A 22930-nucleotide genomic window follows, 5' to 3' on the forward strand; every position below is an offset into this window, starting at 1 on the left:
ATCTCAGAATCTCTTACACTCCATGGTTTCTCGGGTTCTCTATAGACTCTTCCATTGAGAACAAGTACACTTCCCATGTTTTTTTTGTTTTTTGCCTTTTTGATATTTATTTTAGAGAGAGAGCATGAGCAGGGGAAGGGCAGAGAGAGAGAGAGGGAGACAGAGGATACAAAGTGGGCTCTGTGCTGACAGCAGAGAGCCCGATGCAGGGCTCGAACTCACTGTGAGATCATGACCTGAGGCAAAGTTGGATGCTTAAATAACTGAGCCACCTAGATGCCCCACTTCCCACGTTCTTATTTATCCTTGCCCAAAATTTCAAGGTGAATATAAAACATGAGGAACTAGAATTGAAGGCTCCATTGTAAGTAATTCCCATAACATTCACAGTAGCTATTAGGAAACCTAGGATAATCATAATAGCTAACATTTGTGCTATATATGTTGTAAACACTGTATATCTATTTACTGATTGAACTTTCACCATAACTAATTGAAATAAATACCAATATCTTTCCCTTTTTCCCAAGAGGAACGGAAACACAGATCACAGCTAGGGAGTAGAAAAGCTGTAATTGACATCCAGTTATATCTCTCTGAGCTCTCTCTGCCTTCTGCTTCTCTGTTCACTTTGATGTGTGTGATTTTTATAGTGTCTCAAAGGTATACTGTTCAGCTTTTATACTTTGATAGACTTCAAATAATATTTCATCATCCAACTTAGCGATTGTGTTTTCACCTCCTCTGATAATTGTTGGCGACATCTGACAAAACAATCTGTCATCATTCTATTGGCCAGTTTAAAAAGGCTTCCAGAACCTATTCTGTTGGTAGTAACCACTCTGCCAGTGCCTTTAGTGTGATCTGTCATCCCTTGGTAGGAGGATGAATTCAGGTACTTTTCAAGGATTGGGATAATCTTTAAGGCCTTAGTACAAAAATGGTATTCCTTTTTCTAATCATGGACTTTTAAAATCAGTTTTCATGTTACAGAGGGGATACAGATGGGAGTGTGCATATTCTGTATATAACACATTACATGTTTTTAGTCCCTTACCTACAATTCAGAATCCTAAAATCTTTAAAACCAAAGGTTTTTTGGTGAACTCCTTTGATGTCAAAGTGACTACAACTGACTTAAATGTATTCATAGTTTATCATGCTTAGTGTATCTCTACATTTTGCCACAGAAATAGTATTGTGTTTAATTACAATGTGTAGCCCTCAAATCTGCTCAGTTATTAGTGTAATATACAGTACACATGCCATATTACTTTTCTAAATTTCGAAAACTAATGGATTCTGGAACATACTTGACCCCAAGGATTTCAGACAAGGGATTATAGCCCTGTGCTAAGGAGTTTAAGACAAATGATTTCATTTCACCAGAGACAGTATCAATACAAGAAGGCTTTTTGGTGGGAATTTTTTTTCTCCCTCCCTTTAGATCAGGAGGCTCCATTTGAAGGGCACCTGGGTAGCTCAGTTGGTTGAGCATCCAATTTTTGATTTCGACTCAGGTCATGATTCCAGGGTTGTGGGATCAAGCCCCTGGTCGGGCTCTGCACTGAGCATGCTGCCTGCTTAAGATATTCAATCTCTCTCTCTCTCTCTCTCTCTCTCTCTCTCCCTCTCTCTCTCTCCCTCTCCCTCCCTCCCTCCCTCCCTCCCTCCCTCCCTCCCTCCCTCCCTCCCTCCACCTCTCCCTCCAATATGCATTCTCTCTAAAATTAAAAAAAAAGCTCCTTTGATAAGTTTAGTTGCTATAAATATTGATAGTTTTTTAAAGCTAAAATGGGAGGCAATCCTGGCATCTAATAGGACTAAGTTCAAATCCAGCTCTACTGTTTAATGTGTTAACTGTGTGATCTTAGACAAACCTAATATTCTTAAAATCTAGCTCCTCCATTTATAAAAAGAGGATAATCCTCAGTTAACCACCTGATAGGATTGTTTCAAAGGTTAAATGAGATAATAAAAAACATCTACCATATTCCTTGGACAGTGATAGATATTTAAGAACAATACTATTTTCTTCTCCACTTCCCACTATCTGTAACTTCCAGTGTGAAATGACTTTTTCTAACACATAATTTTTCTTTTATTAATAGATCAGAGCTCTGTATGGTTTCAGGCAGAACTGATTTCACAAGTTTATTAGACTTTTGTTTATAGCTTTTTATTTTGAAATAATAGAAAGTTGCCAAGAAATGTATAGGGAGCTCTCCCTGTGTGAACATACAGTGTGTAACTGCAGTACAATATAAAAATCAGGAAATTGGCGTTGACAAAATCTCCACTTTGCCTATTGTACCTGCACTGTGTGTGCGTTCTGTGCGGTTTTATCATGTATTACTTCATGTAGCTGCTACTGTGATCAAGATACAGAACTATCCCATCATCAAAGCCTCCCTCGAACACTACCCCCTTTATAGCCACCCACTTAGAAGTGTGAATTGACTTTAAAGAAACTTAAGATGCATATACACCAGTAGTTCTTCGTGTCACACCTTTTAATTTTATTTATTTACTTTGAAAGAGAGAGAGAGCAGGCTGGGGGAGGGGCAGAGAGGAGAGAGAGAATCCCAAGCAGGCTTTGCTGCCAGCGCAGAGCCTGACGTGGGGCTCAAACTCAAGAACTGTGAGATCCTGAATGACCAGAGCCGAAATCCAAAGTTGGATGCTTAACCGACTGAGCCACCCAGGTGCCCCCATTCATGTCACACTTTTAAAAAGGAGTAAAAATGATACTCAAATCTTGAGTATTTCTGCCTTTTTCTGCTTTATTTGAACAGTTATAGTAAGGACAAATGTGTGGTGCTTTGAGATGTACATATCATAAAGTACAAGGAAAACTTCTCAAGGATTAAACACGAAAGTAGGGAGGTGTGTCCTGTAATTTAAATGTCATAATGGCTGAAAGTAAGGGTTTGGATACATTCATTAAGAAACCAAGTCTGTAGAGAAGAAAAATGCTTTGCATAAACTTCCAATTTCCCACCTGTTACACATTTCAAATACTAGCTTACGTGTAATTCTCCATATTCTTTCACGAGCAAGGAGCCTATGATTCTGACCTCCCTCTCTCTCTGCCTTCCCTTTTTGTCTTTTTTGTTAGTTTGTCCTTTCACTCATCCTTATACCATTTGTTAACAGATGTTTGTATTGCAGCTACCGTAGACAGATGTTTATTTTGCAGGACACTGCCTGGTGGCTGGGTATGCACACATCAGAGTTTCTCAACTTCACACTGTTGACATGGTGGGCCAGATAATCCTTTGTTGTGGGTGGCTGTCCAGTGTATTGTATATTCCTGACCTGTACCCACTAGATGCCAGTAACATCTCCCTTTCCCCTGGCTGTGACAACCAAACATAGCTCCAGATGTTGCTAACTGTCTTTGAAGTGGGGGGCAAATTTGTGTCCAGTTGAGAACCACTGACGTGTATCAGTAATAATCTCTAATCAAAGATATGCCGTCCTACCCCACTCAGAATTTCCCATTATTAACACCTTGCATTACTGTGCTACATTTGTTAGAATTAATGAACCAGTATAAATACGTTATTGTTAACTATAGTCCATAGTTGACATCAAGGCTCACTCTTTGTGTTGTATGGGTCCTGTGAGATTTAAGAAATTCATGTTGTCGTGGACCCAACATTACGGTATCCTGCAGAATTGTTTTACCACTCTCCAAATCCCCTGTGCTCCATCTATTTATCCTTTACCCCACACTCCTAACAACCACTGATCTTTTTGCTGTCTCTGTAGTTTGGCCTCTATAGTTGGAATCTTCTTTCACTTAGCAATATGCATTTAAGGCTCCTCCATGTCTTTTTATGGCTTGACGTCTCATTTCTGATACTGTCAAATAATATTCCATTGTATGAATGAATGTACCCCAATTTTCTTACCCATCTTGGTTGCTTCCATTTTTGCCATTATGAATATAGCTGATATAAACATTCATGTGCAGGTTTTTGTGTGGACGTAAGATTTCAACTTAACTGGATTGAAAACCAGGACTGCTTTATTATATAATAAGAGTATGGTTATTTTTGTAAGAAACTGTTCAAACTGTCTTCCAAAGTGGCTGGACCCTTTTGTTTTCCCACCAGCAATAATGAGAATTTCTCATGCTCTGCTTCCTTACCAGTATTTTTACCAGTTAATTATTACTTTTTTTTGCAGTGCTGAATCTTCCCATCCAGAGATATTTTATGTGCCTCTCCATTCATTCCGTGTTTTAAAATGTCTCTTAAAAATGTTTTTTAGTTTTGTTTAGATAAGTCTTGAGTGTAATTTTGATGTTGAACTTCTATCTGGTCGTTGAGCTAATACATTTTGGTCAAATTAATTGGGTACTAATAGCTTTTCAGTTGACTCTTGTGAGTGTTCTTTTTTTATTATTTTTTTTAATGGATCAGTTATTAGGGTCTTTTTAAGAAACTTAGAACACCAATTTGTGAGGGTGAACTCCATTTGTGAGAGAAAACACAGAACGGATATAGCCCTGAAGCTAAGGGACAGCTTTGATTTGTGGGAGCATTTGCGAGTCTGCAGCTTTCTGATCAACTCTGTGCTGTTCTGTAATCTCATATTTCCGTTTCTCCATGTTGAAGATCTCACCTTCCTGGTGTCTGGGTTTACTCAGCTGCTGCTTCTTGAAGTAAGCATCAGTGAGATGTTTTGGGATTTTCACACTGCTGATACCAGTTTTGGAGGAGGTGGCAATGACAGATTTCTGGTGTGTTCTACACAGAGGAAGTCGATTGAGGGCCAGAGGTCCGATCACAAGTAGCAAGCCACTGCTCAGTTACTTCAGGAAAACCACCCTCTTGCCTCTGTGGAGCACAGTGAAGGTGATCAAAATGAACCCAGGAGTGATGCTAGCTTGCATTTTCCTCACATGCTGACTGAAAGGGTTGTTGTTTTTTGCCGTGGCTCAATAGCTTTCCAGGAACATCTTCAGTAGGATAATACCTAGGCACTTTGTGAATTTTAACCACTCAGGTACCACCATTCCCGTTAACCACCAACTGGTTTTGTGACAGTAGCAAGAACCTTCTCCTTTTTCTTTTCAACTCTGTATTTAGCTGCTGAATACTTCTTCCTCTTGTACATGGCCTTTCATAGCTGATCAGGAATATCTGCCAATTCCTTTGCCTAGGCCAGGGTTTTGGCTGCAGTGGGGCTTCCTGTTCTTTGGCATTTTAGCCCTGAGGTTACTCTTCTTAACCTTGCACTAGTCTGACCTTCTTGGCTTTGATTTTTTTCTCCTTAGTATTTGGCTTCTCGGCTTTTTTTGCCTGCCATCTTGCAAGATGGGTCAGAGATCCTGTCGAGTGTTCTAAATAAACTTATCCTCTGTGAGTGAGCATTTTATTTCCAGTATTTTTCACTTCTTGTCTTAATGCATCATCAAAGTAATCAGCAGTATTGGAGTGGTGGTTGTGATCTTCCTTGTTTTGTTCCTGACTTTAATTTGTTCCTGACCTTAATAGAAATTCTTCTAATATTTTATAGTTAATATACGATGCTTACTGTGGGTTTCTGGTAATCTAGACTATTTATTTTTCTTGATTCCTCTTATCAAGTGTTTTATCAAGGTTTTATTGAATTATTTTTGGTTTGTATTGAAAATAGTCATGGCTTTTATCTTTTAATATGTTAGCATAGTCAATTTCCTAACATAATATCCTAATATTGAACCATCTTAGAATTTATTGAGTTTCAACTTTAGGGTTAACTTACCCTTACAAGAGTAAACTAAGAAACTCCTTTTTACTCCTTGTTACTTTAAATAACATTGAGAGTGATCTGTTCATTGAAGGCTTCATAGGATTTTCTCAGAACACTAAGTGAGCCTTGTGCCCTTTGGTGGAGTGCTATGATCTTTTATCACCTTTTCAATTTCTACTCTGATGAGTCCTTTCTTTCTTTTTATTTTATTTTTAAAGATTTTATTTTTAAATAATCTCTATATCCAATGTGGGGTTTGAACTCAACCCCAAGATCAAGAGTCACATGCTCCACTGACTGAGCCAACCCATGATGAGCCTTTTCAATTTTTCTTTCTCTTGATTTAGATTAGTTAATATGGTTCAGACTTACAAAGTTGTATGTGGCATTCCTAATGTTATTCATATTATATATTCTTTATAAAACTTGGAAAGGTATATTTCATGGTTTCTCCATATTACTGGTAAGAATTCATCTGAAGCATTTGTTAAAAATACAGATTCCCAAACCTTCCTTAGAGATTTCCCCTAGAGATTCAGTAAATCTAGAATGGGAACTGAGATCTATACTTCCAACAAGATCCCAACAGGATCCCATTTCTTATCAGTAAGTTTGGAAATTCTGATCTGTTTTATTGGTTTTTAAATTCCTTCTACGATTGCCCCCCACCCCCAATGGACCCTCAGCTCTGGAATTGAGTGCTAAGCTCATTTATTGCCATTCTTTCTTATATTCGTGGATACTTGTTAGGCTTTGTCCAATAGCCTTTGATACAAGTGTTTTCATTGCCATTAATTTCCCTAAAGTCTATAATTTCATTATTTCCTCTTTAACTCAATAATTATTTAGTTTATCTTCTAAGCATATTGATTGTGAATTGGGGGAGAGTACTATCATTTTTATGGACATAAAAGTATCCGTCTTCTGGGGCATCTGGGTGGCTTAGTGAGTTAAGTGTCTGACTCTTAATCTCACCTCAGGTCGTGGTCTCACAATTTGTGAGATTGAGACCCACATTGGGCTCTGTACTGACAGCTTGGAGCTTGCTTAGGATTCTCTCTCTCTCTCTCTCTCTCTCTCTCTCTCTGTCCATCCCTAGCTTGCACATGCATGCATTCTCTCTCTCTCTCTCAAAATAAATAAACATTTAAAAAGAAAGTTACCAGTTTCCTCACCAGTAAAGTGGAGATAATGCTGGTATCTGTCTCAGCATGGTTCTGTGAAGATTATTACATAAGATAACCCTTAAAAAGTGTTTAACAGATTCTGCCAGACTTTCAGTAAACATTTTAATAAGTTGTATTTTGTATTGCTTGTTTCTAGTTTTATTGCATTGTAATTAGAATGTGGCCTCCTTATTATATAATGGAGGATTTTCCTTTGGTCTTTTATATTGGTTTTCTAAAAATTCTCAGCGTGTTTGGATGGAATATGTACATAGTAGAAACTCAAAGCTACCTCTTTGTAATTTAAGTCAGATGTATTGTGTTATTAAATTTTTCATATAGTTAATATTTCTACTGATGCTCTTTAATCTGCATAGTTTTGGGAGAGGTAGGTATGTTCAGTTCATTTCTTCCTCTATGATTTGTCTTTAATTTATTGATTCAACAAATATTTATTGTGTTCGTATGCAAAGCATTTTTAACAGTTGGGAAATGCAAGAGTGGCAAAGTTTTTGTACCATTCTGAACTTAAAGAAATGAAAAGAAATAAAATGATTTCAGAACATGAGAAATAAAACAGGTTAGGGTGTGGTGGAAACAACAGTAAATAAGGTACTCAAGCACTGCCTCAAGTACATTCTGAAGTTATAATTGGGCATGCACTCTAAATGATAAGAAGCCAGTCATGAGGTATTAGGAGGCCACAGGAACAGCAAGTGCACATCCCTTAAGTGGGAAGGAGTTTGCTATTCAGGGAACAGAAGGAAGGCCATCGTGAGAAGTCAGGCATAACTGTGGAGCAGATTAACATAGTCATTGTCATAGGCTGTGGTAAAAGAGTTTGGAATTTATTCTGGTGGTAATGGGAATCCACTGATGTGTTTAATTAGGGGAATGAAAAAATCTTATATGTTGTGAAAAAGATTACTCTGAGCCGTCATTTGGAGAATAGCTTGTAGCTGGACATGAGAAAAACCAGCAGACTAAAATTAGGAGGCTGTTGATAGTAGTAAAAGCAAGAAACGATGGACCAGAAGGTAGTGGTACAGATGGAGAGAAGAGCTGAGAGCACTCACCTGCTGTTGAATTATTGTAGGAGAGGAGTTTTTGCCTTGAACAACTGAACAGTGCTCTTTAATATCTCATTTTATTCCTCTCTAACAGTTCGTTTTTGTGTGCTGTGTTTTAGTATGCAAAAGATTTATGACTTTTTTCTTGGACTGGATTATCTTATCTCAGTTATTCCTCTTTTCCCATTTAGTGTTATTTTGCTTTGAAAAGACTGCTGCTAACTAAGCTTTTTTGTTTTTGGAAATTAATTTCTGCACTATTGAAGAGTAAATATTAAATGAGGTAATTATTTAAGTGATCATTATATAGGAGACACCAGAAGTTAGCCTCTCTATGCACATTCTTTTTTCATTTCACTGTGTTATCTAATAGTATTTGGTACAGGGTAACTGTAAATACTTTATTTCTTTTATGTATTTTTTTTTTCCCCAAAGCCATTCTCTTCCTCATATTTAGACAGTACTTGACTCATTCTCTTATTATTTTGTGCTTACCATTCAATTCCTTTTAATAGTACACTTTCCACCATTTAAGTCTTCCCTCTGAAGATGCCATTACCTTTAATTAGGTCTCCCTTCCCCATTTCAATTAGAACGTTATGTGGAATTTTCTAATACGTTTTACTCAATAATCTATGTCTCTTTCCAGTTTTAATTTGACTTCATTTTAATAGTGACACATAACTGAAATGCTTTGATCACATTTAAAATGAACATTAAGGGGCTCCTTGGTGGCTCAGTCGGTTAAGCATCCGACTTTGGCTCAGGTCATGATCTCATGTTTTGTGGGTTTGACCCCTATGTCAGGCCCTGTGCTGACAAGCTCAGAGCCTGGAGCCTGCTTCAAATTCTGTGTCTCCGTGTCTCTCTGTCCCTCCCATGCTTGCATGTGCTCACTCGCTCTCTCTCAAAAATAAATAAAAACATAGAAAAAAAATTTTTAAATGAACATTAAGAGGGTGCCTGGGTGGCTCAGTTGGTTAAGTGTCCGACTTCAGCTCAGGTCATGATCTCATAGTTCGTGAGTTTGAGCCCCGTGTCGGGCTGTGTGCTGACAGCTCAGAGCCTGGAGCCTGCTTCAAAATCTGTGTCTCCCTCTGTCTCTGTTCCTTCCTCACTTGCACTCTGTCTCTAACATTAATAAAGCAACCAAAAAATTTTTAAATGAGCATTAAATTGTATTAGTGGATCCCAGTAGTGAGTCATTTCTTTAGAAGGTGTAGAATGAATTTCTGTATCTTCTGGCAGTCCACTATAGTACTATCTAAATGCCACTGTTTCCCCCCATTGACATTTTTGATATTAGCTACCATTTGCATAGGAGAAGGAGATTGAAAGGGATCTTTAAAAGTTTTTATATATAGGGGCACCTCGGTGGCTTAGTCGGTTAAGTGTCCAACTCTGGCTCAGGTCATGATCTTGCAGTCCGTGAGTTCGAGCCCCGCGTCAGGCTCTGTGCTGACCGCGCGGAGCCTGGAGCCTGCTTCGGATTCTGTGTCTCCTTCTCTCTTTGCCCCTCCCCCACTTGTGCTCTGTCTCTATCAAAAATAAATAAATGTAAAAATTTTTTTTAAAGTTTTTTATATAAACCATGCAGACTTTCAGAATTGATCATTTGGAAAAAAAAACCAAAAAACATGTTATCCTCATACTGGTTTTTCTTTTCCTTAAGTTAAAGTTATTAGTGTGTGTGTATACAATTTACCCTTGAACAGTAAGGATTGGAACACCAACATCACCCCCCCCCCCCAACAATTGAATGATTTTGTATAACTTTGGACTCCATCCCCCTCCCTGCCGCCAGGTTTTGACTACTAATTGCCTATTGTTGACTGAAGCCTTACTAGTAACATAGTCAATTAACACATATTTTGTAGATCTGTTATATACTATCTTCTTACCATACAGTAAGCTAGAGAAAATGTTAAGAAAACCAGAGAAGGAAAAAATACATTTACAGGTTTTACTGTTTTTATTGGAAAAAATCTACATATAAGTGGACCTGTGAAGTTCAAACCTGTGTTGTTCAAGGGTCAACTGTATTCTTAAATTTTTATTATTTATATATTCATCCCTAAATATAAGCAAGAAAAAATATAATCTGCCTTATTTATTTTCATCAGTATCTGATACATTACTCACCGTCAGTTAGGTACTGAATCAGTGTAACTGGTGAGTTGTTTGCTTTGTCATTTCCTGATAGTTCGTCTTATTGATTTTCTCTTTTCAGTTAATGGAGAATCATCCTCATCTGCACCAACTGATAACGCTTCCACTATGGATACTGTAATAGTATCTGAAGAAACCGCCTTGTCTTCAAATTGCACTAATACTACTGTTGAAGATCCTCCAGTTCAAGAAATAATGACTTCCTCAGAAAACAGTGAATGTATTCTCTCTACTAGTGCAGCATTTGGATCTGAAGCTAGAAGTACTTTAGACCCTGCCACCTCTAATTCTGGAAGTAGTTCTGCTTTTGAGGCAGCCAAATTAAGACAGCCAGATGGCTGTGTGGAACCTGTACGGCAACAGTCTGGAAATGCCAACACAGAAACCTTGCCATCAGGGTATGTTAAATATATTTTTTAGAAGTTTGACTTAATTTGAATAGCAACTTTTTGATAATACGACTCTTGAATGTGTATGTAAAATTTTTCAGTTGTTTAGTAATTTGAAATCAAAGCTGGAATCTGATTGATACAATTTGTGTATTTGCCACAAAGTACTTTTTAAAACTAAGAATGCTCACTTATGAAATATGTGCATTATAAAGGGAAAAGAAAAAACCTAGGGTTAGTTTGCAGGACACTCTTGATTTGATTCTTGGTTTATTTTTACTTTTAGATAAGAATGATCATAACACTATGTAATTACCTCAGTTTTCCAGCTTCCTTTATGGTCTGCTCCCCAGGCCCCAACATAGCCATCCTTTTTCTTCGTACTGAGTGCTGGGGAAAGTCACTTAACCCTGCTGATTAGCTCTGTTACAAACTCAGGTTTTCATTGCTGCTTAATAATTCTTAGTCTCTTTTAAATTTCCCATTGCAATTATTCAGCTTCCCAAGATTTCCTTTAAAGAGTATTCTGTGTGTGTGTTCCATTTGGTCACCTATTCCAGCTTTACTTAACATGTTTTTTTGATTCTTTTCTTGGTTCTGATGATACTAATATTACTGAGTCTTTCTTTGTCCCCGACTTCAAAAAGCTTATTTATAGTGGCTCAGACTTGTAAACATATATGCAGTACAATTTGACAACACTGTACTAGAAGTATGGGCACAGCACTTTCCTACACAGCTTACAGCAGTTAGAATGTCTTCTCTTAGAGATATTGAAACTGCACTTCTAGAAGGTCTTATTGCCCTCATTTTGTCACCAGTCACTGTGTTCACAGCCCTGTCTTATTTTCTGAACTGTTTTTCTCAGTGCTCTCTACTGGCTCATCTGATTTTGGTCACTGCCTAATCGTGGTTTCAGACTTTGGTCTTCTGCCTGTGCTTCTTCCTCTTGGATCTCACACTGTCCCAACTTTATTAAATCTGTATGTCCAGGCCAGACCTTGCTCTGAGCTTATTTTCAGCTACTTACTTACAATCCCCTCTTGTTTCCTGCCAGCATTTCAGACTGTACAGTATCTTCCTTCTCTCTCAAAAATTTCTCATTGTCCCTTTGTTTTCTATCTTTGGCAGCCTAGTCATTTATCCTCATTTCATATGTCTGCCACTGTGATATATACATGTAAGAAGCTGTTCTATTAACCTCATGGTCTGATAGGAGGATAAAGATAAGTAAACACCAACTATACAGTACAGTTAAAGCCGGGCTAGAGGTAAGTTTAGCAGGCTGTGGGTGGGAATATATACAGAGAGAGCTTGCAAGGGAGTAGCTTACACTTTTGAGATCAAAGAAAACTTTTAGGAAGAGATGACCCTTAAGTGGATTCCTGAAAGAGGAGTAGGAGTTAGCACAGCAATAATGGAGGCACCGATAATGGAAGGCTGACTGCATGTTCAGATCTCTAGCCTTTACAAAAACGTGTAAGTGAAGCTCAGGAAGTAGTATTTTGTTACAGTTTGAGTTCAGCATTTGAGGAAGTGACCTTTGTAGCACTGACGAGTAAATAATCCTATGAAGAATTTTGTTTGCTTTTCTAGGAGTGTGGGAGTTTTTCCTTGAAAACTGTGGATAAACATTAATGAATTTTGAGCAGGGGAGTGGCAGAGTTATGTTTGCATTTTAGTTAGGTTATTAATTCTAGCAGTGGTATAGATAGATTAGGAGTTAAGGAGACAATTGGGGTGCCTGGATGGCTCATTCTCTTGAGCATCTGATTCTTGGTTTCAGCTCAGGTCATGATCCCAGGGTCATGGGATTAGCCTCGCATCTGGCTGAGCATGGATTGTGCTTTGGATTCTCTCTGTCTCTCTCCTCCTTTCACATGCACTCTATTTCTAAATTTAAAAAAAAAAAAAAAAAAAAAGAGTTGAGACAAGTAAGTAAAGATAGCAGCCAGACTGTTTTATAAATGAGAGAAGCAGGGGGGTACCTGGGTGGCTCAGTCGGTTGAGCGTCCGACTTCGGCTCATGTCATGGTCTCATAGTCCGTGAGTTCAAGCCCCATGTCAGGATCTGTGCTGACAGCTCAGAGCCTGGAGCCTGCTTCAGATTCTGTGTCTTCCTATCTCTCTGCCCCTCCCCCGCTCATGCGCTCTCTGTCAAAAAAAATAAACATTAAAAAAAAAAAATGAGAGAAGCAGGCATTATGATTTAAAGTGATAATAAGTATATATATTTAATTTTGTGGGGGCCAAATAAATGCTTCAGCATGTCTGTAGCTATCATGTGATCTTTGTGGTAACCTATGTGATTTTCAAATTGCAGGTTGCAACCCATTAGATTATGATCAGCATTTGAACACATAATTTAAGTAAATCAATATAGACAAGAACAGAAAATACTGAAAAAGTATTAGGTGTAGTAAGAGCAAACATTTCCAGAAAGTTTATTTTTCTGGTGTGTGTTTGTGTGTATAAAATCTGTAGGGAAATAGCAATCTAGTACACACAGATGTTCATGTAAAACATATTTCTTACTCTGTTAGCTGTCATCAGAAAAGTTTAGAAGTTATTAATCCAGGTGAGAAATTAAAAGAACCTGCAGTAAGAGATGCTAGTCTCTTAGGGTGATGATAAGATATGTCCTGGTAATTAGTTGTAAGGAGGTAGAAGAAAAGAAGAGTGGAACCAAGGTTGATTCCTCTGGCTTAGGCAGTATTCTTTGTGTAACTGAGTTAGCAGTTTTCAAAACTACGTCGTTTCTCTTTCCTCAAACATCTTAGTTCCTGTGTTTCCTCTCTTTGGTAACTTGCTCAGTAATTCAGATAACTACCAGTGGAATCAGAGTGCCTGGAATCACGAGTGTTCTCAAGGAACAGTGTTCCATCCTGGAGATGAATTTTGAGTGTTATGCCAAGCATGATCTCACCCAAAGACCTTTGCATTTGCCCAAACTTTTGTGTGGAGTGTTATACCTCTGATATCTGCACGATTCATCCAGGTCTCTGCTCAAATGTTATCTCATTACAGGGGCCTTTCCTGATTTTCTCTGTTTAAATCAGGCCCCTCTGCACCCATCCCTTTACTTTGCCTTATTTTTTCCTAACCTTTTCTTAGGAAAATTTATAAACATGCAGAAAACTTTAAAGAATTTTTCAGTGAACATCCCAATGTCTACCACTGCATTCTGTAATTTACATTTTACCCTATTTGCTTTATCTCCTATCTCTGCCTCTCTCTATCCATCTAATTTTTAAATGTAATTCAATAAGTTGCAGACATCAGTACATTTAGTTCCCTCAGTACTTTAGCTTGTATGTCATTAACTGGAGTTCAATATTTGTGTAAAGTTTTTTAGGTAAAGTTTACATAGAAGGACATGCCCAAGTCTTAACCATACTATTTTGATGGGTTTCAACAAACACATACATCGATTAACCCAAATCCTTACTAAGATTTCAGATATTACCATTACCCCAGAAAGTTCTCTAAAGTACCTTTTTCAGTCAATCACCGTTCTGATTTTTTTTTTTCCACTATAGGTTTTAGTTTTTCCTGTTACAGAATTAATATAAATGAAATCAGTGTGAACGCTTTTGAGTAGGGTTCTTCTAATCAGCATAACTTGTGTTATGTTAATCACCACATGACACATATTTGTTTGTTGTCAATTTTCTTTCCACTAGACTAGAAAGGGCTTAAGTTTGTCCGTTTCAGTATTCTTTGTACCCAAAACCATCCCTGCTATGTAGCAGGTACTTGATAAATACTTGTTAAATAAGTGAGTTAGTGCTTGATTAAATGATTTTCAGTGAGTGAACAATTGGGCAAAAGCCCTGGCTTGTAAATGCTTCTGAGGAAATGATTAACAAGGTCAAAAACTACTGAAAAATTCAAGTAAGATAAGAACTGAAAGTCACCAATTGAATGTAACTACAAAGAGATTATTTATTGTTGACCTTTGACAAGCAGTTTCTGGGAAATAGAGCTGTATTCAGAGTGCTGTGTGATGGAGTGAATGGGAGGGGTAGAAGTGTGTAGTAAACTTTTAAGGAGTAAGAGCTAGTGGACACAGAGAAAGAGGAATGTTTGGGGGAAATTGCAGGAAAAGATACAGAGCTGAGGGTCAGTTTTTCTTTCATAAAAGGAGAGAGACTTTAAAGTAGTGAGCTTCTGATGGGTAGGAGTTTGTGGACATAGGTTAGCAGTAGAGGAGAGAGGTAACCATTCTTCATGGTTTATGAGTAGGCAAGTCTTACTATCTACCCCATTATACAAGTTTGAAATCAGCAGTTATTCAAGAAGTAACTAAATTCTCTTATTGTAATATATTTCACAAAATTCTTCCACATTTACTTATTGTTTTAAAGCAAGTTCCTTGTTCAGTGGTAGGTTTGGAAATTTTATATACAATGTCTTAGTGAGACTATATCTAAATACTAGAAAGGAGAGTATTATGGTTGGGTGAAGTGTGGCATTTATAAATTAGCACCTAAATCTATGAAATTAAAGAATTCTATTGAGAAGTCTTATTCAGCCAGGTAATTTGCACTTACTGGGAAGTATTCATGAATTTTCACTACTGGGATGTTCTGATCTCTTGCCAATTCCAGCCCACCACTTGTATATGACCCACAGGCACAGCTCTAGTGGGCTGTCACTGTGAGTCACCCAGACCAATCCAGAATATCACCCTTTGCTCTGTACCATCCTTTCTCCCCACCAGTACCTTCTTCTGTCCTTGCTGCCCAATGCCTTAGTCACCACCTACACATTGGGGACTCACTTGTGACAACTGCCATGCCCCAAGCGGTAGAATCTCACTTTGGGAGTGACAGCTCAGCAAGTTGCCTCCCCTTGGACTGGCTGCTAGGAAAATGAGGTGGGGCCATGACAGGAGTTTTTGCTCTTATTATGTAAGTACTTACAAATATTATTGACTTTGCCTTTTCACCCACAAAGCCTAAAATATTTACTCTCTGGCACTTTACAGAAAAAATTTAAGAAAGGTAAATTCTGTTAAGAGCAAAAACACTGAAATCTGGAAGTGAACCCGTTTTGGAAAAATTAAGAACCAGTGGCTAGCATTATGCTTGGAACGTGAGTGCTTACTGAGTATTTGTTGAGTGTTAAGTTGGGAATATTTGCCGTTTATCTGAGATAAACCTAGAAAAGGACTTTGTAGCCCATTATATAGATGGAATACTTGGTTATGTTTATTTTTTCCCTCAATCTTAAAATTTGTTTCTGATCACAAAGCTAAGACATGACCAAATAAAATACTTAAGTCATACAGAAACACTCAGAGAGTGGTGTCTATATTTTATTCCGGTAGTAAATATTTGAGAGCTTCTCTGTATCAGACTTTATTCCAGGCCTGGGATATTCAGAGGGCCAAGAGAGCCTAAGTCTCTGCTGCTGTGAAGGGTGTGTAACAGCAGGCTGAGCAGCTGGGGCCTTGCATACATAATCTACTCAGTAATGTCATATAGTGACAGATTCTATGAGGAAAGATCGAAGTAGGTGAAGAGGTTAGAGAGTAACTGTGTAAATTACTGTTTTGCATACATTTATAGAATTACTTTAAGAAACTGGTATCACATTCTACATGGTGTTTTTCAGTTGGTTTTTATTTATTTTTTCAAGCTTTCATTTTAATTCCAGTTAGTTAACATATAATATAATATTAGTTTCAGAAAGATTTTTTTTAAGTCTATTTATTTATTTTAAGAGAGAGTGAGAGCACAGGAAGGGTAATGAGAGACGGAGGGATAGAGAATCCCAACCAGTCTCCTCACTGTCAGTGTGGAACTCGAACCCATGAACTGTGAAATCATGACCTGAGCTGAAATGAAGAGTCAGATGCTTAACTGACCAAGCCACCCAGGCAGCCACCCTTTTTTAGAAAGATTTTTTTTTTAAGTCTATTTATTTATTTTGAGAGAGAGAGCTAGAACGCAGGAGTGGGAAGAGAGAGAGGGAGAGATAGAGAATACTAGTTTCAAGTGTAGGGTTTAGTGATTTATCACTTATATGTAACACCCAGTGCTCATCACAGTAAGTGCCCTTCTTAGTACCCATCACTCATTTAACCTATCCCCCCACCCACCTCCCCTCCAGCAAACCTTAGTTTTTTCTCTGTAGAGATTTTAAAAAGGGACTGAAAGCACATCTCATACTCATCAGAATGGCATTAGAGTTCTTAGAATCAATGCAAAAAGCTGTTAAGCCAACTTAAAATGCTGAGGGAAACTAAATGCAACCTGATTTCTGTAATCAGCCAAACTGTTGAGTGTGTGCACAGAATAAATACATTTTCGGATATCATTGGTTTCCAAAGTTCATTTCCTGTGTATCATTTGTTAAGAAGCTACCAGGACTCGTGTTTCTCTAAAATTAGCTACTGAGGGGTGCCTGGGTGGCTTAGTCGATTAAGCCTCTAACTCTTGGTTTCAACTCAGGTCTTGATCTCGCGGTTTCCTGAGTTCGAGCCCCACGTTGGGCTCTTCCCTGGTGGTACAGAGTCTGCTTGAGATTCCCCGTCTCCCTCTCTCTCTGCCCTTCTCTCACTCATGCTGTTTCTGTCCCTCTTAAAATGAATAAATGAACTTCAAAAAAAATAATAAATAAAATTAGCTACTGAATGTGAAAGGCATGGGCTTCAGATCTCAGGTGTCTGATAGAAAGGGAGTGAAAGGAATCACCAGCATGATGGTAAAAGGGGGCCCAAGATGGCAGATGTGCCGCAGGCTTCTCAGTTGGCCAGACAGGATCAGCAGCTCATTGTGAGGCACAGCTGTGATTGGTAAATACCTGATGAGTCTGAATATTTTGAGAGGACATATATACAGGTGGAGAAGTTTTGGGAGTGAAATTAATAAATACATAGAAACTAAGAAAATGGGAAGAAAGGAGACAAAAGAAATATTATGTTCCATGACTCAGCTGTCAGGAGAGTTTTACATCATATAAGGGAAGGACACAATATGTGTGTATGTGGAATGGTCGAAGGAGGGTAAGTGTTACAGTGTGTGTGTAGATGGATGCAGGAGAGAGACTTCAGCTGAATCTCTCATAGTGAGAAATCAATATACAATGTTTGAGATGAAATCTAAAATAGTAAAATAAGCTTATTAATATAAAAAGAGGTAAATACTAAAAGAATTGGCTGAAACAGTTGAAAATGTTGCTTTTGTGGAATGGAAAATGAAGTTAAGGGGACAGTAGGCACTGTTTTTTGTAGTGAGCCCTGTAGACTGTATGTGTGAAGGTGTATGTATATCATTATACAACTATGAATGTATAAAATTATGTGAAAGTATGTATAATTTTGATAAAAATCTTTGTAAAAGATGGAAATCTGGAAGTTTTGCTATAGAATTGCAATAAAAATTCAAGAACTGATTATAGGAATTAATACCTAAAAATAACAAAACTACCATTATCAGGAGGTTCTTGAAATTTCGTGTGTGTGTGTATATGTGTGTGTATATATATATATATATATATATATATTTTTTTTTTTTTTTTTTTTTAACGTTTATTTATTTTTGAGACAGAGAGAGACAGAGCATGAACAGGGGAAGGTCAGAGAGAGAGGGAGACACAGAATCGGAAATAGGCTCCAGGCTCTGAGCTGTCAGCACAGAGCCTGACGCGGGGCTTGAACTCACGGACCGTGAGATCATGACCTGAGCCGAAGTCGGACGCTTAACCGACTGAGCCACCCAGGCGCCCCGAAATTTCGTATATTTTTAAGACATTTGTTTTTGGCTGTTGAGCTTTCATACAAATCAATAGCCCATTGATAGTGTTACAGATATTCCCAAAATGTCTTTAAAATGAAATTCCATATTGGAATCCTGCCTTCCAATGAACTTTTATTATTAAGTGAAAATACATAAAATCTGAAGTTTCAGAGGTTTTTTTTAGTGAAATGTTTTTTTGTAAGAAATATTTGAATTTTTATAGTATAGGGTAGCATGAATATTCCAAAGTAGGATTTTATACAGCAGAGATTTTTTTTCATTTTAACAGTTTTTTATTTAAAGTTGTATATCAGGTTACTTTATTCTTGCATCTTCTCAATTGCCCTATTTCTCAATTTGCCCTATTCCTTTCCTAACATGGCAAGATTTGGCTTTACGTTCAAGGATCTTTTTGTAGTCTTTGTCCAGTTTTAATCTAGTGATAACCAGCTCGCTTGGGTGAGTGCCCACAAGGACAGTTGTGCCTTTTGCCTTCTCTTGCTGAACTCGTTAAATGTAAATGATGTATTTCTTCTGTAAACCTGGACTACTTTGCCAAATTGCTGACCTTTATAGTGTCCTCGCACAACCTTACCTTATCATCCTTTCGGATGGGCATGGATCGAATGTTGTACTTCTGTCTCAGCTCTTTGGAAAGAGGGGAGGATAAAATCTTCTCCGAATGTGGGGAGGTGCATTGAAATGTCTTTCATGGTTCTTGCTCTGGTCAGAAGTCACAAAGGGATTGAACTTCATTTTGGCCACTGGTGCTTCAGCAGTGGCCACAAAAGGGAAGAGAGCAACAGGGATTTTTTTAATAGATCGATTTAACAACTTACATGATTCTGAGTCAGTTGTGAAGTTGGGCATTTTTATTCATAATTCTGTTGAAACATTTTGTGACTTGTTTGTCGATTAGCTTAATTAAGCAAACTATTAAATTTTTTTGCATGTCTTTTTAAAGTAAATGTGTGTGTATGTGTATACCTTGCTTAGGGAATAGCTTAATATGTATGGTCATTGTGTAAGAAAATAATAATGACCTCTGTAATCTAAAAAGAATCAAATTGGGCCCCTGAGTTTAAGAGAAAACAAAATTCTTCCATTTAGTCTACTTTCAATTGAAAACAAGAATGTTAAACTCAGAAATATTATGTTTTATATTTAACATTTTTCTTCTATACCATATTACAGAAAGAACAGAGAAGAAACAGGAATCACAGAGAAGAAAATGAGAGTAGGGAAAATAAGAGATTGAGAGTCTTTGAGATAAAACAGGAAAAGATGAAATTGGAATGTTCATAAACAGAGTTTTACTGAAAACAAGAGGGAGATAGCTGTACACAAAAAGAAGACACTATGCATATAGAAGAATTTTCATGGAGCAGTGTCACCACATACTTCTTTAATGCAATATCTATAAAATCTTATAGATGTGTATTTTTTAAATTGCAGGCAGAAGTGGATATTACCTCATTAACATTTTGTGCCTTGAGTGTGGTAATAGGCTGAAAGTTCCTCTACCTTTAATTAAATTTGTCTTTTCTGATGAATTTCTGATAATTTTCTGGTGATAAATTATATAAATTAGTAACTTTTAAAAACATTAGGTATTTATCCTCCTGTACTGACTATATATCTACTGAGTTGCCAGTACTGGTAATAAAAAGGTAATAATTAAGAACTGAAAAGACACTAATAATTGGGAAAAGAAATTTTGTATGCGTGTGTATATATTATATAACCTTTTAAAGTAAAACTTATTTGGGGGCGCCTGGGTGGCGCAGTCGGTTAAGCGTCCGACTTCAGCCAGGTCACGATCTCGCGGTCTGTGAGTTCGAGCCCCGCGTCAGGCTCTGGGCTGATGGCTCGGAGCCTGGAGCCTGTTTCCGATTCTGTGTCTCCCTCTCTCTCTGACCCTCCCCCGTTCATGCTCTGTCTCTCTCTGTCCCAAAAATAAATAAAAAATGTTGGGAAAAAAAAAAAAAAAAGTAAAACTTATTTGCAATTTTCCTGAATATAAGAAGGAATTATTTTTCAGGTTGTCTTATTTTGGTATCTTTTAGTTTCATTTTTGCATTTTTATTAAAGGTGGGAACAGAGAAAAGATCCTCATGGTAGAACCTATTACGTGGATCATAACACTCGAACAACCACATGGGAGAGGCCGCAACCTTTACCTCCAGGGTAATGTGGCATCTTTATTCATCTCCAGTTGTGTTTTATCATACATTTGATTTCTTAAATTTATTACAACATAAAATGATTCTTTCCTTGTACATGTTATATTTTCCTTCATTTATTTGTGAATAATGACTGTTCAGTAAATGAGATTTGTTATATTGTATCTCTTTTACTATTAGTCTGAAGGGGCTTCCTCAAGAGGTTATCAAACACTGGCATGTGTTACTGTAGAGTAGCTGTAGAATTTTGGTTCAGTTTTAGTGCTTGTCATTCATTATATTTTAAGGAATGAAAAGCATATTTAGGAAAATTTATGTGTGTGTTCTCCAAAGGTAGTGATCTAAGCTGTATTATTTCATGAGATCTAATGACATAAGAGACGTTAGAGTAGTTCAAAGTTATGATCTAAAAGATTGCTGCAAGTAAAATTATATTACATTATGGCTAAAATTATAGACAGTCTTAATAAAAATATTTCTATTACACACTATATAAATTCATGCCGTTCTGTATTCACAAAATTGGTCTTCCTTTTCATTTGTGCTCTTATCTTTAATAGCTCTTCATACATATTGTGCTGATAGCTAGTTGAATTATACTGTTTATATTCTCCTTGAACTCTCTGCCTGGACTGGCAGTATCTCCTTATTGTCTTTGCTTCTTAGAATATGTCCTTCCAGATGCAACTTAAAGTCCACCAATATAAAACACATTCAAAGTCCAGAATATTCACAAAAATACGTTATTTTTATGTGATGGGTTGCTGATAGGATTCCTAAATCATTGTATAAGTTAATGGCTTATAGAAGTGTTTGTGAGAGAGGGGATGGGGGCATAATAGGAGGACCCTAGGCTTGCCTCGTCCCTCGAACATAGCTAGATAACTAAGTTAATGGCATGAATTGGCTTTAGGGTTAACTGAACCCTGGAGGATGGGGAGAACTCTGGTTGGTGGAGAAATAGGGAAGGGCATTTTGTTTTGAGGGAATATTCAGAAAAAAAAGGGATGACAAAATGAAACATATACTATACATTTGAGACCAGCAAGTAGTTGATTTGGCTATTATGTGGGCCTCGTAAAAGATCTTAGGGGAGATGAGGCTGAAATGGTGAATGGGTTCATTTTTATGCTGTGCCGGAGAGCCATGATAGGTGGAATGACATGATTCGATCTGCATTTGTGTTCAGCAGCTGTGTAACAGCAGGATGTTGAAGACCTGTAAGAACTGAGTTACAACCCTGAATGTAGGCAGTGGTTAGAGGGACAGATTACTAGGTATATAGTAAGCGCTCAGTAACTTATCAAGAAAAAGAAGGTGGTCAGATTGAACAGAGACTGTTCAGTCTTTGGCCCCCTTTTTAGAAATCATGTAGTGGTAGAATGGGAAGATAATTCACCTAAAAAGCAAGTTACATGTTTGTAATTTCTCTGAAGAATATCAATGTTTACATTTTTTTGAAGTTGTTTGCTCATGTCTCAGACTTGATTTTTAAATCATGTGAGTTAGGTGTTAACTAATTACTTTCCAGTTTCTTGTATTAAGACATTCTTGCTTACTTTTTATTAATGCTTATCCTGTGGTAGTTGGGAAAGAAGAGTTGATGATCGTGGAAGAGTTTATTATGTGGATCACAACACCAGAACAACAACCTGGCAGCGGCCTACCATGGAGTCTGTTCGAAATTTTGAACAGTGGCAGTCTCAGCGGAACCAATTGCAGGGAGCTATGCAACAGTTCAACCAACGATACCTCTATTCGGTAATTAGCACATTGTACGATATCAACACAACTTTTTCCTTCAGGCATTTGCTCTTTTCGACTTTGGTGGTTTTTAAATGTTACAGACTACATTGCAAGATATTTTTTATTTATTCTTTAATAAGATATAAGTATTTTTGATACACATACACACTTTAAGCTTTTTTTTTTTTAATTCTAGTTTACTAACATTAAATACATACTGTTTTTGTCTTTACTAAATGGTAGTTTTCATAAATGAATTTCTTAATGAAATAATTTGTCTTTACTAACTCCCCAATCCTCCACCTTTAATTAGAATCATTTTGCTTGCTTTAAACCAAACCAGTTACCTCCTGATTTTACTTAAGGGCAGTCTTGCCATTTTCCAGCTGTTCTCATTCCCATCTCAGAATCTCAGAAACAACACTTTCATGTGTTTTGGCCTACCGAAGATATTCCTGGGATTGGAGATGGCTTTGTCCAAAAAATCTAATGCTGTCTGAAAATTTGACCAATTGATGGTTCATTTATTGCTGTAAACAAACATCTACAAGAAGACTTGGGGTAGCGGGTAATCTCTGTTAAATAGGTTTGATTACAGGAAGTGGAAAATACAAATTTTAAGTACTGGGCATCTCTGGATAGTGTTTTGAGGCAACTTGAAAACCCAAAATGTGGAGGCTAGCAAATAGGAATTAGGGAAGACACAAAAAGAAAACC

The 22930-nt window shown here is 37.3% G+C and overlaps 1 protein-coding gene and 2 pseudogenes across 9 annotated transcripts in view; 1 reads left to right on the top strand and 2 right to left on the bottom strand.

Annotated features, from left to right (window-relative positions):
- The window catches only part of WWP1 (WW domain containing E3 ubiquitin protein ligase 1), a 134975-nt gene that overhangs the window by 75933 nt on the left and 36112 nt on the right, over positions 1 to 22930 (top strand). For 8 of the 9 annotated variants that reach the window (XM_042923123.1, XM_042923119.1, XM_042923124.1 and 5 more), the window contains 3 exons: positions 10212 to 10548; positions 20376 to 20471; positions 22054 to 22228. In XM_042923123.1, the coding sequence (XP_042779057.1) occupies positions 10212 to 10548; positions 20376 to 20471; positions 22054 to 22228 (608 nt within the window). Of the gene's footprint in view, positions 1 to 819; positions 896 to 10211; positions 10549 to 20375; positions 20472 to 22053; positions 22229 to 22930 lie in introns of those variants that run through there. The other variant, XM_042923125.1, reaches the window with a different exon arrangement.
- On the bottom strand, positions 4454 to 8565 carry LOC122211250 (annotated as a pseudogene).
- On the bottom strand, positions 18605 to 19082 carry LOC122210454 (annotated as a pseudogene).

Source organism: Panthera leo, chromosome F2 (assembly GCF_018350215.1).
Source record: "Panthera leo isolate Ple1 chromosome F2, P.leo_Ple1_pat1.1, whole genome shotgun sequence".
Classification (NCBI taxonomy): domain Eukaryota; kingdom Metazoa; phylum Chordata; class Mammalia; order Carnivora; family Felidae; genus Panthera; species Panthera leo.